General features: G+C 37.4%; 1 protein-coding gene across 2 annotated transcripts in view; it reads right to left on the reverse strand.

The window, feature by feature from the left end:
* Window positions 1-19,168, reverse strand: part of LOC143292858 (uncharacterized) — a 31,755-nt gene extending 12,587 nt beyond the window's left edge. The window contains exons 1-12 of one of the 2 annotated variants that reach the window (XM_076603488.1): window positions 18,978-19,168; window positions 15,785-15,815; window positions 11,013-11,062; window positions 10,297-10,467; window positions 9,492-9,619; window positions 6,196-6,360; window positions 4,723-5,635; window positions 3,896-4,160; window positions 2,951-3,223; window positions 2,260-2,397; window positions 1,116-1,381; window positions 94-210 (exon numbers count right to left, since the gene is read on the reverse strand). In XM_076603488.1, coding sequence (XP_076459603.1) covers window positions 94-210; window positions 1,116-1,381; window positions 2,260-2,397; window positions 2,951-3,223; window positions 3,896-4,160; window positions 4,723-5,635; window positions 6,196-6,360; window positions 9,492-9,619; window positions 10,297-10,467; window positions 11,013-11,062; window positions 15,785-15,815; window positions 18,978-19,070 — 2,610 coding nt within the window. In that variant the 5' untranslated portion in view covers window positions 19,071-19,168. Of the gene's footprint in view, window positions 1-93; window positions 226-1,115; window positions 1,382-2,259; window positions 2,398-2,950; window positions 3,224-3,895; window positions 4,161-4,722; window positions 5,636-6,195; window positions 6,361-9,491; window positions 9,620-10,296; window positions 10,468-11,012; window positions 11,063-15,784; window positions 15,816-18,977 lie in introns of both variants that reach the window. The other variant, XM_076603487.1, reaches the window with a different exon arrangement.
* Window positions 19,169-19,330: the final 162 nt, after the last annotated feature.

The following is a 19,330-nucleotide window of genomic DNA, read 5'->3' on the forward strand; positions in this document are numbered from 1 at the left end:
AAGCATTTACTGCTTATTCAATTACCATAATGAAACAAAATACGGACTTTTAACACACACACACACACACACCAAATCCCAATTCCAACTTACAGTGGGGTCAACAATGGGTATAGCCACCTTCTGCCTCCTTGCCGGGGAGCGACTGGACGGCTGCTGCAGGTATGGCGGGAAGTAGACAGTTCCTCCACGATGCACTTCAGGCTGTGACTGAAACATAAGCATCTTCCAATGCCACCTTCAACATTAATAGTCATCACCACTTTCTTGATGCATCTTCAAAGCATTACCTCAAAACTAACTATTCATACAGATTCTTGCATTTAGATAAAGTTTATGAGTGTAAGCGCATTTGTTAAGTGTGAGTGTGTGCACATGGGAGTGTGCGCAAGTACTGTTTGTATGGCGATAAACTGTATTTGTGCATGCAACTATCAAGAGAATAGATGCATACAGTATATGCTGTGAGTATTTGGCAAAATAATAATTTAAGGCATAAATCAAATGTTTGAATTTGTCCAGTCATATATCATGTTCCTTGTAGCTAATCCTACTGCAAAGGTCAAGCCAGGGTTTAACACCTATTAAAACATCCTTGAACCAAAAAGCAAGATATGAAACAAGTGACATAAAAAGCAGACATGAAAAATGAAACAAACATTCTATGTTATTGCTGATAACACTATAGACTCCTCAATAAAATTAGCCTATGTTGTAAACCCCAGCCATTCCACTTAAATCATAACCCCCAGATTTAAAAAAAAAAAAAAAAAAATTTAAAAAGAGAGAGAGAGAGAGAGAGAGAGAGAAAAGCAATATCCAAATGGAATGTTGGTAAACTGTAACAAAACAAGACATAAATATCACAAATAATGATGTTTCAAAGACATCCTCTGAACAGAAACGAGGAACCACGTGCACTGATCAGCAGATTTCACTGTAAAAAGGTTAAGCTCTTACCCAAGCAGACTCCACAGTTGTGTTTTCTTATGAGTGAAATCTGCCTCCCCTTCTCCTGCCCATCTACAGGTTAACTGATTCATGTATCATTTTAGGCACATGAGCTCTCAATCCGCCACACCGATACCAAAACACCAACACGTCCAGTTTCTCACCTGGGGGGTAACTACAGGTGGCTGAGCCAATGTCGGCGGAGGGGCAGCTGGTGGAGGGGAGGTGTAGCCCAGTGGCACCTGGTATGGAGGAGAGGCTCCAGGAGGTGGAGGTGGAGCAGAGTAGATGACGGTTGGGGCAGCCATGTAGGGTGCAGGCAGCAGCTGGGGAGAGGCGTTGCTGATGGGCACAGCCACAGTGCCAGGTGGGGCGGCCGCCATGTTGGGACCCATCAGGCGTGGAGGGCTGGGCATGCCCGGGCCTGACACTGCACAACAATCACCTGGATCAACTCAACGTCTACATCTCATCAGCAATGAACAAACTGGACCATAGCTTGGACCAAAAAAATGGCCTGCTTCATTTAAACCTATATCGCATGCTGTAATGTATATCATATGTAAACATAAGTATCCATATTATCATTATCATTATGCCCTTCTCAGCTCAACTGACACTGCCAATGTGGATGTACCATATCTGTCCCAAACCTACACTCTATTACATATATAACAATGCCAGCAAATCAAAAAGGCAGTACACTGCTCTTCTCACAGAATGAAACAAGATATGGACAATGATTCGAATGAAGACCAAAATTTTTATGTCAAAGACATCATACTAAGAGAGTGGAGCCAAATCGAAGCGTAGTTTGGTATGTGTAGACTAAGAGCATAGGCAAAACAAAACGGTTGATATGATTTGTGTTTTTCAAAATATTCATGCAATATACATGAGCAAACTACATAAACTGGCTAAGAGTTAAAGACTACCATTCCACAATCCTGATGAATTTCTTAACTTCTGCAGATGTGACCACTAAAATGCCACAGAACTTTCAACTGATTTGCGCACTAAACAGGGACTTGCCTGCTAATATTATCCACACAAGAAACATGCCAGGAATATGACACACATCTGATCAATGTTTACTACAATAATCTGCACATTTCCCCTCCTTTTTTCCTTTTCATTTCCCACCTCTTTTCAAAAATGAACTGACCCACAAACAGCATTATGTTCTCATATAATCTTAACAGATAAAATCAGAGAGACAGAAAGACAGAGAGAAAGACACAGAGACAGCATTCAAGAGAGAGCAGACAAGCGCAGGACAAAATGGAGGCAGCTGAAAGAGGCACACACCTGGCAGGTGAAACGGCATGGGGGATTGTAGCATGGCAGTGCTGAAGGCGGCTGGATCTTGTGGTGGGGGAGGTGGGCGTGTAGCCCCACTCATTTCAGGGTGAAACATAGGGGCAGGGGGGTGACCTGGGGGGAAAACTGTGCCCACAAACACATATGTGCACAAGTATTTACACACAAAAGCACACACACACATACATGCACAAAAGAAATCTTTGGGATCAGGGGATTATCTGGTACAAAAAGGAAAGAGAGACCAATAATAGGTTCCTAATTTGTTCAAAATGTCACAGATCTTAACAATTTCAACTTAGTAATCATAAGTCAGAACCTTTACCATTAATCTTTTCCAACAGAATAATTATTCAAATTTCCATAGATTAACAGTAAGTACAAGCTATCATGTTGATCGACGATATGTTAAAGTTGCCTGCGAGTGTCATTCCATTCTTTCTGGGATCAAGTTTAAACTGTATCACTGGAGCAGTACTGTTTATAACAATATAAAAAAAAAAAGGTTAAGTACCAAGAAGTATCATTTTCCTTCTTGAACTTTTTCTCAAACATCACACAATTCTCACCTAAAACAAGGGTAAAACTAAAACAGATTTTTTTTTCACCAATAATAAAAATGTGCAAAGCAATATAAAAACAGGTGGTATGAACATCTGTGCAAAATGTACATATATACCTTGATTATAAAAGGAAGACCCAGAATCCACAGGCATTGTTTTCTTTGGAGCTGACTGTTGTTGCTGCTGCTGCTGCTGTTGTACCTGCTTCTGCTTTTGTTGCAGCTGCTGCTGCTGCTGTGGTGGGGGAGGTGGTGGGGCAGCTTGTTGCTGGTGTGGGTCACCATAGCCATACTCTATCATGTTACGCTGTCGCTGGGAGGAGTAGCGCTTGGGTCGGTTTTGTTCGCTGTCTTGCCTGGGACCGGCACCTCTTTGGTATCTCTTGTCACCTAGTTGTTAGTTAAACAGTGTTGAAAGATACAACGTACTGATCCTCTGGATGTAGCATTTAATCAGTCTGCAACCTTTACATTGTACTGTAAATAAAAATGCATTTTCAAAACTGAAGTCAGTCAACGGAAATAGATATAAGAAAAACTATGCAATACCTGGTGTTAAGATTTCACAATGGATGTGGGAAATAAAGGATTGAATCAGAAGTTACCAAAACTTTAGGACATGCAGGTTTGAAAGAAATGAATTATCATCATTATTGCTTATAGTCCAGCTGACAACACAGGGTAAAATCAAGGCTGAAATAGTCCAGCTGACCACACAGGGTAAAATCAAGGCTGAAATAGTCCAGCTGACCACACATGGCAAAATCAAGGCTGAAACAGTCCAGCTGACCACACATGGCAAAATCAAGGCTGAAATAGTCCAGCTGACCACACATGGCAATATCAAGGCTCAAAACACTGCCAATATTATTAACATAAAACCTGACAACAACAACAGAATGGAAAAGAAAATTAGGTACAAGTACTGTCAGTCTCACGCACATGGCAATATCAAGGCTGAAAACACTGCCATAAAACCTGACAACAACAACAAAAAAAGGAAAAGAAAATTAGGCACAAGTACTGTCAGTCTCATGCAATGATTTGTGAGCAACGTCCTACCTTGATCCCCTCTGCTGGCAGGCTGGCGGGGAGGGGCTTCTATCATGGGGGTGGCCACACTGGGATCCTCCACTCCCATCAGGTCCCCTCCAGGCCCCATCACCGACGAACCAGACTTCCCACGCCGGTCCTTGGCATAGGACTTGCGTTCCATAGTAGTGTTGGTTATGGTGACACTGATGGTCTGAACATTTTCCTTGTTAGAGATGACAACGTCTTGACTTGTCTGACGATCATTATCTTTTTCAACACCTTTGTCAACCTCCTTGAAAGAAAAAAAGTTTCAATTATAGTAGCTTGGGGTATGTTGCACATATTACAAACATTAAAAAAAATAAATTAAAAAAAAACATGTGAACTATTATAACAGTCAGCCCACCAAGAAAAAATCACATGCACTTGTCCATTTCCTTATTCTGACAACAACAACAACAACAAAAAAGACCGAAAAATATCTTTGCTCCATACAGACCAGTAACAACTATCAAGCCAAGGATACAATTACAGCACTCAACTTCTCCACCACATCATTTCTCAACCAGTTGAGACAAGAAGTGTATAACAGAACACATGATACACTGGTATGAAGTTTTACCTCCAGGACCATTAAGTCCAATAGTATTTTTACTCTTCTGTATTCACTTTACCTATCTCCAGGACCTTTAACAGTTCAAGTCCATGAGTACTTTTACTCTTCTTTATTCACATTACCTGAAGATCCAGCAATCATCTTCTTTGAACTCTGTTATAGCATTCAATAGGTTCTTCAGTTAGAATAAAATTCTGTTTTCAAACTAAAAATAATACCATTTAAAATGGATATTTACCTGTGCACTGTTTTCGGCTCCTGCTGAGTTCTCATTAGACGGAGCAGCTCTGAAAGATGAGTTTGTAAACTCTCTCTTAGCAGGAACAAGGTCATGTGAGATGTTATGTCGCTCTTCTCTCTCCATACGACTGTATCGAGGAGGACGGTTATTGCGATCATTGCGTTCTCTGCCACGTCCAGGCTTTGGGAAACCGCCCCTGGAACTACCTCGTTGAGAATAGTTAAAACTGTTACGTTGATCATGTTCAACTTCAGCTTCATCTTGCATATTACGACTATTCCTGCTTCTGATGTCTTCCTGAGAACGTGGAGCTCTGGAATTCTGTGAGTACCTTTCCGGGGCTGGAGCCCCCCCTGTACGATGACTCAGTGCAGGGTAGTCATGTGAGTACAAGTCACGCTGAGGGGAAAGTCGAGCATCCTGAGGTTGGGAGAATCGAGCATCCTGGGAACCAGGGTTCTGTGAACGGTACCCACCCTGGCGACCCCCGGTTCTGTCACCGTAAGTCTGGCGCTCTCGGTTGAATTTACGTTCTTGATAATTTTCACTTTGGTAGCTGTTTCGATTCTGTTTCTCTTCAAAAGACTGCCGATCCCTTCTCTGTCGAGGTCCTGCACCTCTCCGCCTCTGCCCCCTTGGCTGGTAGCTATCTGCCGAGCTTTGCGTCGTATCAATGGTGGTCATGTAGGGTACCTCAATTTCCTCATCAAAGTCCTCGAACACTTCTTCACGAGGTGGGGGTGGGGGTGGGGGTGGCTGAGATCTGGTCTTTGGTTTCTGACCGGTGTCAGTGGTGTCAATCACCACCATGCGCTGGGGGGGGGGTGCCTCTGGCTGGGGTGGTGGTGGTGTTTCCTTTGGTTCCATGAAGTCAGAGAGCTTAGAGCGCCTCTGTGGCCTTCCTCGTCCCCTTGTACAAAAAGAAAATATTCTTATTACCACTCATGTGAACACACCAGAATAATCCAAAATGAATTTCACACAGAAAAATATGCTGCAACAGAAAGTAAATCAATATGCTTCTGTGACATTCTTTCCAAAAACCTTTAATCATTGTACAAAAAACAAAAAACCCACATGAACCAAACAAATGAAATCATTTTCAAATTTACCTAGAACTATTCAATATTGAATCACTTGAAAATAAACATGCAATCCTTAAAAACAATGGAAACTTTCGGAAAATCAAAAGATAGTGTTAAAAATTTGTCTTCCAAAACTGAAAATTTTCTATACAACATCTTTGTTTGAAAAGTCTGTTAACTTTATTGTTTCCATTTTTTATGAGATTCAATTCTTTCCTGCTCAGCCCTGATACACTTCAAACATAACAAAGCCACAACACCTGCCACATTTCCTTATTGTGAATATGTTCATGATGTCCATACAATACAGTATAGCAGACATATAAATGCACAATCATTAACTATATCCACACAAGCATGAGGCTGATTGTAGAACAAAGTTTACCTGCCACGCAGCCTTGGAGGGGGAGCATCTGGAGGCTTGTCAGCAGCACGTATGTCATAGCCATACAAAGCCATTAGCTCTTCTCGGCTTTTCGGGGCCTGCAAATCCTCACGGAAACGATCATGGGCCCATTTCCCTTCATCCTGCCACAACTTCTTTTTTGGTCTGCAACCAATTCCACCACAAATAGATGCTCTTTTAAATTTTGTATTTCTGGATTACTGGCTTAAGTGAGTTCTTAATCATTTGTCAGATTAATGGCGCACCAAAATTTCTCCTCTCTGATCAATACGTATTGTTCCCATTTAGAGTTGATTAAATTCATGCAAGTACTGAAACCGTAGAATCTGCTAAATCCTCAATGTTTGTTTACACAGTCAATAATCAGAAATGGGGTTGAACGCTGAAATCTCCCAGGTTATCAGATTTAAACTTCTGTGGTCACAATAAAGCACTTACCATGAAAATGAATGGTTTCTTTGAGTCCAAGAATGAATAAACTTTCCCTTGATAATGTCTTTTTTCATCGGAAATAACATTTTAGAGGTAAAAACTGATCAAAACATGAACAGAAGCATGGGTTTACCTTGAATTTTTGTGATATACTGATGGGCTAGTGACGAAGAATTATTGTGCACAGCTATTCAACTGAAAATTTTACTGAATAGACATAATATATGTTATGTGCAGAAACACATACGATCATGGGCAATACATTATAAGGTGCTAACTGTGCTCTCAAATTGAAAAATACTGCTTTGATTTTAAGTGAAACTGCCATCACTGTTTGTTGTGAACTTCAACCTTACCTTTATACTAATCATAGTTTATTTTCCAGCAATTACACAAACTTCACATATGAATAGCATTTTAATGCAATGAGATATATTGTTCCTCAAAATAATTTGTCCCGGCAGAAAATCAATAAAGAATACTTGATCAAGAAAACCTTGTAAATATTGAAATAATTAATGTTTTTTTGTCCTGAGTTTTGAGTAGGTTTTTGTTGGTGACATGTCACTGAGTAAATTGGTTGAACCCATTTTTGTTTGGTTTCTGGCACTTTTCAAGTCGTCCTTTTCCATTTTTGACAATTCAATTATGTGACATGCACGAAGGCCCTTATAAAGAGCAATGAGTAACTTTACTGTTTAGCTTAGTTTTGAATGCTAGTTTTTATTTCAGAAATCTGCTGTCATTTGACTAGACGGCATACAGTTTGGATTGTCTGATTTACTGTTGCTCTCAAATGCTAAAGTTCATTGCTTTCCAAATACTAGCAACATTATTTTTGTCATTATTTTTAGAGGACCTCCCATATCATATTTATGTAATGTCATGAGGTAACCAACAATATCAAAATTATATGTTAAAACAAAATTTGTAATTTCTGATTTTCAAAGAAAGAAACAAAAATGTGTACACTTATCAGTCTAATGACAAAATATTCATACTTTTTGTGATATCAATATTTTGCTAGTTTTCAGTAGGTGAAGGCAACTTCGCACCAAAATACCTGCTGTTGAAACTTAATAGATTTCTTTCGTTTCCCCATATAAATAAGCAGCATCTTGAAATACTTACCAGACTTTTTCAAATTTAATTATGTCAACGCTTGTATTGAAACCGATTTCTAATTTATTAACTTGCGTTGCCAAAATGTAAAATCATAGCAACTTTTTACAAAAGATTTCCATTCTGTAGCCACTGTTTGGAGTGAAGTTTATAAACCTGGGATTAAAATGATAATAAATCTGATAGTAGACTGTGATTTAGTTTACATGGTGTATCATGAATCTCTGATTCTTATCTTGCAAAAATTTGGTCATACCAGTTCAATCCTTTTACAATTCACAAACCCTGGTTAACTTCATGCAACAGTTTTTGTTGTGAAGTTATGACAGAAACTGTTTCAGCAAAACTGGACTTTCTGTTGTCAATCAAGAGTTGGCATTGTTCCTACCCCAACATCTTAAATATTAATATTTAATAATATCATCAGAGTGCTGTTTCCATTTCTTATTTTGAAATATGTATCTCTTGGGAGTTGTTTAAATTCAGGTTTGTAGTGATGTTACCAAAATACTATATAATCAAACTGATATAAAGCAATATAAGATTGCTCATCAATCTCTGCATGTCGAAAATAAAGGGAATCACTGAACAAGATGCAACTACATACTTGTCACAGAGAGCAATTAACATGACCTTGTGTATTAATCAGTGTGGTTTATTCACTCATTTAATTGCATATTTGGATCAGTCTGACATCTTGTCTGATAAAAGTGCTTTAATCTGAATGTCGCAAAATTTGTTTTCTTTTGTTTGAAAGGTTTTCTTTCTTTTTCTGGTTTTTGTTTTGTTTTGTTTTGTTTCCAATACCTTTCTTAGCTGTTTTTAGAGAAATAGTTTTAATACTTTTAAAATATTTTTTCAGTCATTAAACAGTTTTAAAAAGTCATGGTGTGAAAAGTATGAACAAAGTATATATCAATGATAAATAAAAGCACATGTAGACATGCTCACGTCAATGTGATATATTATTGAGTGCATGTGGTAAGTAAGCAAATCTGTTTAAAAAATAAAATAAAAATGTAAAAAATCAAGTTTAATTTTCAAAGTGCATGTCACAAAAAAAGGACATCAAAAGGAATTTTTTTTTTTTTTAAACTAAAATTACGTTTATCTAACATATTTACCGTGACTCACTAGTGCAGACTCTGGCAGGGAGTCTGATTCATGTCCTGTGCAAACTACTATCTGCCTATGAGGAGAAAATGAAAGTAGCTGCAGCTGATAACCTCCCAGAAGTAGGTTACCTCCCCTTTGTATCACTGACTAGCTTCCTCTTTTGATGCACACCAATAATTCTTAATTCATATAGTACTTATCCATTTCATGGACTTTACTACATAAGAATACTTCAATGATCATGTCAAGTATGGTATCTGTAGTTTTAGAGACAAATGACAATGTTAGAAGTAGTTCATCACTCTTATGCACACACATGATATGAGGAGAGACAAATAACTGAATCAGGATATTACTCTCTCCCTATCTTTGACATATGAGAACAAAATTTCCAAACTTTAATGAGAAGATGTCCATGAATATGATTCTGTGATAGGTGGAATGTAAACTTGTTTTTATTTCTTAGGCAAGTGACAATGTTTGTCCTCAAGTATTGAATCACTTCAAAATTGGTATATTTTGTGAAAAAAAATTATTGAGACCACATTTGGAATATAAAAATTTTTTGTTCAAAATAATGAACAAAATCAGCAAATATTGCTTACTTCTGTACTTCTTCGTTATCTTCCTCTCCGGTACGCAGGTCATGTTCATAGAATGCTCCTTTGCGTGGCACATATGCTGGGTTCTTCTTATCTTCATCATCATCAACATTTTCTTTGTCCGGCTGCTCCTGTAAACAAGAAACAATCACAACTGAAACAGTGATGCAAACATCAACAAAAATGTCAAATAACTTGGACAAAAAGCTACAAAATTATAAGATATATAAATGTCTAAGAATACTGCTGTCACAGATGGCATTAATGATTCAACTGTAATCAACTGAATTAGAAACAGGCAAAATGGTGCTGGACAATATCAACACTGGTGCTATGCAATGTAAACTTCTTTCTTGTGGTTATGTTCATAAAACATTCATTTTTGCAATGGAATTTTTTGCTTTGATTTCAAGGAAGATGCCATTGTGTTTCTTTAATGAAAGCGGAAATCTGATTGGACGATTGTGTCAAGAAATGAGATTGGCTGTACAAACTCTTATCCAGGGATGACAGAATTTACGTTGACCTTTCTTCTTTTTAACAACTGGTATTATGTTGATTGAGAATGTATACAGTTGGTCAGAGGTGAATATTTTCTTCTTTTCATCCTTTACTATTTGAAGCGTGATGAAGACAGCATTTGATGTGACTGGCCAAAGGTGAAAGAAGATGGTTTTGATGTGACTGACAGGAGATGGAGGGAGATAAATGAAGATGACTGAAGAGGAGAGTGATCGTCAGCCAGACAAAACACACACAAACATTTTCACAGGCAATCAACAGTTTTACAGATTCTCTTTAAACTTACCTCTCCATCACCACTCTGTCGCTCTTCTTCTATTTGCTCCTCTCCCTCAATGATCACATCATCATCAGTGTATTCTTCCTCTTCTTCGTCCTCATCCTCCTCTTCTTCACTCCCTTCCTCTGTTTCCTCTTCTGTCTCTTCTTCACTTCCCTCCTCGCTATCTTCATCTGCCTGTAATAAGACAAATATCAGATATAATTACAATTAATAAAAAATTTTAAAAAAATAAAATTCTAAATGTTTGTAAGCATAAGAACTGACTAAAAACTTTTGAAAATACCTAGAATGAAAGTGTAAGTCAATATGGGACACACACACAAAGAAAAAACTAATCTGAAAATTTCAGATAAATATATTCAATACTTAAAATCTGTACAATTTTTAAAAAGGGTTTTCTTTTGGGAAGAAACAACATTACATATAAGAAATGTCCACTTTTTCCTAAGGTCTATACTGAACAAAGTTTTTATTTTACCAATATCTTTGTGTGTGTGTGTGTGTGTGTGACAAATACCGATCATTATTACCCAATTAAACAGTGAAACTGAATGACCAAATGTGTGTTCTATTGCAAATGTGATGCTTAGTCTGAGTGCAAAAACTTTTTTTAATGTAGAAATCTATGTATGTTTATAATCACACATTGGTCAACTTTCTAGGTAGTGTCAAAATTTTAAAATCTCTGCATGAAAGAACTGAATGAACTGATGACCCACCCCTGCATCACGGTTGTCTTCAGCAGCACTCTCGTACTCTGAGGCAAGATCTGAAAAATAAATTCAATTACTATTATTCTACTATGCTGAAGTACAGCAGTTATATGCACATGTATAATCATTCCAAGATGCCATTCTACAAATTACTGTTCATTAAAACAGGATTCCCTGCCAAATCTTCGTTTCAAAATTCAATGATATATTACATACATCTCTATCCCCATTCTTGATTTCATACAAATACCAATTTTAACAATGTGTAGAATCAGATGAACAACAATCAACTATCAATTACCAACATTGTAGTTTGTACTCACATTAACATATCAATTAGTGAATTAGCATTACAAAGTATCAAGGCTCCTGCACATCTCAACTGACACTGTTCTACTTGGAGAAAGACAGAAAGACCATTTAACTTTAACCCTTTCGCTACCAGGAAAATAAGATTGAAGTGAAATCTATTTGCCAGGATTTATTTACAAAAAACGGGTATAAATTTTCAAAAAATTATGTGCTCTTTGTTATGGGAGAAAGACTCATAAAAGTATATATTTTCTGAAAGGTAAACGAATAAAGAATATAACACACATGATGTTTTCTCATTTTATATATTTTCAGTGACATGCTGTTGTTTTGAAATCAGTGTTTTGTATTTTGTCACATTTTCAACTTGTTCATAACAAACATTAGTCAGGTAATTTGCACTAACAAAAAATACTAGAACAACCACAATAAAAAAATTTTAAAAAGAGACATGCACAATGCATTTTGATTTCTCCAAGTGATAATATGGATGTGAGGCCACGCCCCCCCCCCCCCCCCCCCCCCCCCCAGTCTCCACCCCCCCTCCTCTTCACCCCTCTCACACGGTCACTTTATCCAGTTCTCATCAGACCACATTGACTGAGAGCCAAGAAAATCACTCACACTGTGTCCTGCTAATAATTCAGTCACTTTCTGTTACCTGCTACAGCTGTACAGCCGGCATCACTCACTGAGAGTCGTATCTTGGTCACTCTCTTGATTGCTCCCTTTATTTTCTATCAAATCATCCTATAAATGTTCATCACTGTCTTCTTCGAATTTATGCTTCAATTCTTTCTGAGCATCAGCTAAAGAAAGCAATCTTGGTTGAAGAGTTCGCCAGATCGCATGTCTTGAGCACGGCATCAGTCCCACATTTTGTTGAGCGAGCGAGGAGAGGAGCCAGGCAAACACTGCGGCAGTAACCCAACCAAAACATTCAATAAAGGATCGCCTCATGACATAGATGGTCATGGTGTTTCTAGCTATAAATAGAATCTAGAAAGATTCCCAAAGCTAAAGTTACTGGTACTTGTATTTTTGTCAACAAACTGAATGCAAACCTGGGAAAAGTCAGAATATTTCAATGATGAGTTATCTCGTCATTGTGGCAGCGAAGCATATAATTATATGCATGCTTGCACTGATGAGTTATCTTGTCATATAGACAGCCTAGGGGTTAAGACTAGAAAGACAGAAAGACCATATGACTAAGTAAAGTTTTATGGTCTCTAGTAACCTTTTCACAGTAATTGTTCAATCTTTATAATTTCAGGTTAATCAGTCTTCAGCTATATCCACATTTCTTCCCCTCCATTCCTCTGTGTGACTGAGGCTGGGTAATGGGGAGGGTGTGCACTCCCACTTTCATCAGAGTTTCGTCAGGACTCCCTGGTTATTTTTAACGATAACCATGTGCGCATGCGTGTCTCCACTGCCAGTTTTTCTAGGTCACTGAAAGGCTAAAATTTTGTCATGGAAATTGCTGTTCCGAAGGAAGGATTTTGAAAAATATCGAAGAGTATTTTTGAAAGTTTACAAGCTATATTTGGTTTTATAATTACAATACATCAATTATCTACTTCAATCTTCTATGTTTACTTTGAGCATGTTTCTGTCAAATCTTTGCCATTAAATATTGAAACTGATCTATTTAAACTTCAACACCGAGCCTCATCTGGCTTCGACTTTGGACTAGGAGAGACTTGACACGCTGAATATCAGTTTGAAGCATCATTTTATACAGAGCATGCATAATTTTTCATGTCTTTGTGAAGTTGAGGGAAGGGGAAATTGTTGTTTTGGACAACTGTTGATGGGATCTACTATACATTCCATTTAATGAAAAGGTTCCATGGAATATGTGGTCTGCTTTCTGTCATTTATTTACAACAGATCTCGATTGGAGGAATTTATAACTTCTTATCTTTCCTCTTCTTCTTTTTTTTTGGAGGGGTGGGGGTGGGTATAATAATGAACTTACTGTTCATTAAAATGCTGTAGATGTCTTGAGTTCTAAAGACCTTTCTTGATGACATAGTTTTTTGTTGTTTGGTTCAGTCTGTGCAAAGATAATGATGTGATCGAACTCTGCAGCAAGCTGTCCAAAAAAGGAAGTGCAGACCCAAAAAAGCTAGTCACTTTTTTGTGTGTGTGGTGGGATGCCCATGACATCATATGACCTACTTCACTCTCTGCAAGTGACAAAGTGAAAGTGAAAGTGGGCCTGCACACACTCCCTACTGCCCAGTTTTCCCGATTCCAGGTTATCAGTTTTCTGATCTGACTCTTTTTCAACTTTTGACACTGCTTTCTTTTCAACAAAATGCCACAATGCATCATCTTTCTCAAAATGGAATGAATGTTGGCTTTCTGACAGGCTTTAATGGGCCATATACCCAAGAACTGAACCACAATTATTTTCATTTATCAACATTTGGAGCATTAACCAGTTCAGTGCCAGATTTTTGTATTTTTTCAATTGTTTTGAATTCAGATAACTAATCTGGAATTTCAAAGTGAAGACAGTTATTATGCATTCAAAAAAAAAAGTCTGTTTCCACCTCCACAGAGTGACACCCAGAAAAAAAACACCCAAAACACAGCTGCAAATAGCAGTCCGATATAATGTTTCTTAATTCTTTCTGTTTTTACATTAAGAATACTAGTTATTACCTGCAGTGTATGAAACGATGTATGTGATATTTTTTACATTTGTATCTTCGTAATATTTGTAGGGGCTGTTGTTGGCTTTTACAGTTATGGTCCCCATGTTGTTTACTTGTCTATGTTGTGATAATGCACCTGACCAAATTTCTCCAGTTGGAGATAATAAAGTTATTCTTATCTTATCTTATCTTATATACCTAGAAATGAAAATAAATGACTTACAAGTTCATGATAACAATCACAAAACTTGTTCTGTACTGTCTGTAGTCATAATGATAATGCAAGTGAATAACTGTCCCAGCAATGACACATGTGGGTTCAGTCAGTAAGTCAAACATGTTCTCAGAAACTGAGCCTTCAAGCTTTTATCACACCGAAGAGGTCCCCATCTACAGGAGAGAGCGTTCTGGAGTGTCTGCTTTGCATCTGGTTTGTTAACTCTCTCTCTCTCTCTCTCTCTATATATATATATATATATATATATATCGGTCAATTGATAAGTGACAAAAAGAGTGAACAAGTAAAAAAAAACACTTGATTCCTATCTATCATCAGTCAACCTTAGGTTTCAAGAAAATTGTGGGTAATCACTGTTGCCATTCCCTGCAGCTGATAACAATGAAAAGACAGTAAAATGACAACTCAGCCATGCCCACTGACCATGCCCTCTGTCTGGTCTTTGACCTATTGTGTTACACCATTCCTCTATCTCTCCTCCCCGTCTTCTCAAATTATATGAAAGTACAGTGCCTTCACTGTCAATCATGGTCACTCACTCACAACTGATGTCTGACTGGAAAGATGGACTGAAGAAAGAATAGGATACTGTTGCCATTTCTGTTACTGTCACTGTCATCACCTTTGAGTTCAAACCAATCATAAGACAGATCCATGTCTCATCATTATTCTCATAAATTATCATCAGCACCGCTTGCAAAATTTTGTAAATCCGCTTTACAGGGACCACTGTCTTCACTTGATTAAGTGTCTGGCACCTTTATATGAGGCAACCCTCTTTACACACACGATCCAAGTGATCCAGTTCGCAAATCATTATTGAGAAAAAAAGGGTCTTCCCGATTTTCCACTTGACGAATGTTCACTTAAATAGTATATTTATAATATAATCTAGACACATTAAACTACCCAATCAGTCTGTTTATTTTCATTGTACCAAACTGCAATGAAGGAATAATTGAAATACATACACTGATACAGGACGTCAGTTGACGTCTTATAGGCACTAAGGTAACACTTTTTGCAGGACGTCAGCTGACGTCTTATATCTATCAATAGGCACTAAAATGGTTAAGGAGGTTTGCAAATGCCTGATGAAAAATAAAATGCTTTGCCTGGCTGAGAAAAACAAAACAACTAAATCTGTAAATGTTTAAAGATTTAAAAGCATTGCTGAAAATGAGAGAAAATCAAATATTACTTACACACATGAGCAAAATCTTCACAAAAGTGACAAGTATTATATGTAGAAAAACCTATCAATATCTATAAATTATATATAAGAATCCTGTTTGGTTTCTTTAGTTCAAGTTTTTAAAATCACAGCTGCTGACTAAATGGAATATATATAATCTTGCCATCAGCGCCTGTGGAATTACATACAAACAAACAACAGAAAAAGAGGGATTATAACTTACATGGACTCGGAGGGTACATTACTACATACATAAGAAAAGAAAAAAGGAGGTGGGGTGTGAGGGGAAGCGAGTGGTGGTGATCGCTATGTTTGTTGGATAACCGGTAAGTATTCATTGCATACATTCAAATGTGTTACTTACCCCCCGTTTCTGCCGGTTCACCTTCACTCTCCTGTTAAGAGAAGAAATGGTGGGGAAATTATGCTTTTGTTGCTATGCATCTTGTTTGACACAATATCTCTCTCTCTCTCTCTCTCTCTCACACACACACACACACACAGAATATCACACACGGATACAACAACACAATGATACACAAATAAATTATCATAGAGTGTCGCACACACACAGGCCACATACATATGATATATATGCAGGGATTCACCTGTGTGTCAACATCAGATACTAGACCGATTACTCTTGAAAACCACAGAAACGTTTTCAATCAAAATTGCACCTGGTTCATATGGTTTTTTTTGGCAAGTTGGACATGACAGTCAATGTTTATGACCAAGATACACCTAATTATCATTTATCACCAAGATACACCTTATTATCTGTTTTTGTGGACTTACATTTTACAAGCACTGCTGAAATTATTTCAAGCCAGTATGTATGCAGCTTATCACCTGTCCTCACAGTGTTCCCTTCAGTACTCTCATGGCAATGATGAACATATCTATCTATCTATCTCTCTCTCTCTCTCTCTCTCTCTCTCTCTCTCTCTATATATATATATATATATATATATATATATATATATATATATCCTGTTGCACTTCAAGGGAACTAATTTACTAACTATGACATTCTATTAAAAAAAAAATCCAGTTGCTGTCAGGCAGCGTATGCTCTCAACAGGTGTAAGTCAAGCAAACTAAAATGTCTCTAGAGTCACATACCAGGACAAAGAGACTAGTCACCTGCCCAGTCACCTGAACCACAAATATAACCATATCAACTGATCAAGCCAGAAAAGTAAGGCTTTTTAAAGTTTCAAGTCTAACTCTTAACTTAAAAGATATCACTTTGAAAATGTGTATTTGATTATTTCAGTTTAGTAAAACTTGCCAGTACTTTTTTTTCCCCTCTCCTTTGGACAAAAACGTCTATATTTCATTATTTGCAAACTGATATTTGCATCAGTCACCAACATAACATATTCATAAATGGAAATGTACCCTTTTTTGACTCACTTGTGTAAACAAAGTGAGTCTATGTTTTAACCCGGTGTTCGGTTGTCTGTGTGTGTGTGTGTGTGTGTGTCTGTGTGTCCGTGGTAAACTTTAACATTGACATTTTCTCTGCAAATACTTTGTCAGTCGACACCAAATTAGGCATAAAAATAGGAAAAATTCAGTTCTTTCCAGTCATCTTGTTTAAAACAATATTGCACCTCTGGGATGGGCACAAAAAAAAAAAAAATGAAGCCTAATTATATGCAAACTGCATTTACTGTTGTATTTATATTTTTTGTATTCTCTAAACTTGGCACTTTGATCTGATATTCTGAACCAACAACAAGAGCAGTCATTATTATCATTTTTTGTTCAAACAGGAACTTCTTTTGCTAAGCATGGAAGTTTTATTTGTTTTGCAAACGTTTTGGTGCAGATAGTAAAAAAGGGAAATTACTCTAATTAATGCTAGGGGACTTAATTTGCTTTAAACTGATCTTTCTCATCTTAAACATTACATTTTGAAACAAGAGAGGCAAGGCCTGCAAGACTCTTTGTGATGCACTTTTTAAAAAACATCCAAGCTTTTTATGTACTGAGTATAATTTCAAAATGTAATGTTTAAGATGAGAAAGATCAGTTTAAAGCAAACTAAGTCCCCAGCAGAGTAATTTCCCTTGTTTTACTGTCTTCACCAAAACGTTTGCAATAAACAAAACTTCCATGCTTAGCAAAAGAAGTTCCTGTTTGAACAAAAAATGATAATAATGACAGATCTTTTGTTGGGTCGAATATCAGATGAAAGTGCCAAGTTTAGAGAATATAAAAAATATAAATATAACAGTAAATGCATTATACTCAATACATAAAAAGCTTGGATTTTTTTTTTTTTTTTAAGTGTATCACAAGTGAGTCTTGAAGGCCTTGCCTCTCTTGTTGTTTATTTGTTTGTTTTTGCTGTATGTGTAAGAGAAAAGTAAATTTAACATTGGTTTTCTTTTTAAGCTTTCACTGTTTCAGGCACTTGACTTTGCCCCATATATTTCCTACTCATGTTTCACATTTAAACCACTGTACATGCTAAACACTGAAACAGTAATGGATAAAGTACTTCTGCATTTGTGGGCTGCAACTCCCATGTTCACTTGTAAAAAGTTGTAACTTGTATGTACATGAGTGGACTTTTATGTGTATGACCGTTTTTACTTCACCATGCATGCAGCCATTCTCCGTTTTCAGGGGAGTGAATGCAGGGTATTTTCTTGTTTCCATAACCCACTGAACGCTGACAAGGATTACAGGATCTTTAACGAGCGTATTTGATTTTCTGCTTGCTTATTCACTGGAAGGGAGTTCAGGCACAAGCACAGTAGCATGTCTGCACATATATTGACCTGGGAGATCGGAAAAATCTCCAACCTTTACCAACCAGGTGCCGTTACCAAGATTCAAACCCAGGACCCTCAGATTGAAAGTCCAACGCTTTAACCAATGTACAAATTAAATAAACAAATTTTGAGAGGAGCGGGGTGGCTGATGGGGAAAGAAGATGTGGTTTTGAAATTCAAAAAGACCCACTATTTTGTGGTGAACCAAAAACCAAAATAAATAAATAAATAAATAAAAGGTACCAAAAAAAAACAAACAACAACAAAACAAAAACGCGGTCACATTGTGTACTGAACTAAACCTAAACTCTGCAATCTAAAGACCATAACTGTTTGGGGCACGCAAGGTCGTACGTTCGTTGATGCAATACTAGGAATGTTTCATCTGAACAGGGAGAGAGGTAGTTTAGCATGAACTGACAAGTTTACTAGCATCATCACACACGTGTCCAGAGCTGACACTGCGCCATGACAAAGAAACCAAACGAACAATAAATGGCCTCGCCTATATTGTGTAACTGAACGTTTCGTTTGCCCTCTTTAACTAAGCCCTTAATCAGTCTGTGTCGGATGTCAGAAGCCGATGTGCATATGTGCCATAAATAAGCTGGCACGAATAGAATGAGTAACCAAAAAGAATTTCAGCCATGAACCTTGCGCTACGTTTTTCCCCCCTCTCCTTTGGACAAAAACGTCCATATTTTAAAACTGATATTTGCATCAGACACCAACATAACGTATTCATAAATAGAAATGTACAATACTTACGCATTCAGAGGGTCTTCCTTTCGCCACATTTTCTTTTTCAGAATTTTCTTCTCCTTCGTCTTCTAATGCACGTCTCCTTCTCCTATCAGCCATTGTGGATAGATTACGAATACTTCCGGAAAAGGATCTTTTGGGCGAAAAAACTTTTCGCTTGTATTTCGTCTAATGAGTGGATTTTATACAAAACTATAAAATCTCCTGCCCACTGTCTTCTCCGGAGGCGCAGCAGAAGAATCGGTAAAGCGTTGGACTTAGAACTGATCCAGTGGGCAGGGTTCGATCCCCCGTTTCGGCCTGGTGTTGTATCCTTAGGAAAAGCACTGTACTTCGATTTTCTTCTCTCCACCCAGATG

This window comes from Babylonia areolata, chromosome 18 (genome assembly GCF_041734735.1).
Source record: "Babylonia areolata isolate BAREFJ2019XMU chromosome 18, ASM4173473v1, whole genome shotgun sequence".
Lineage (NCBI taxonomy): Eukaryota > Metazoa > Mollusca > Gastropoda > Neogastropoda > Buccinidae > Babylonia > Babylonia areolata.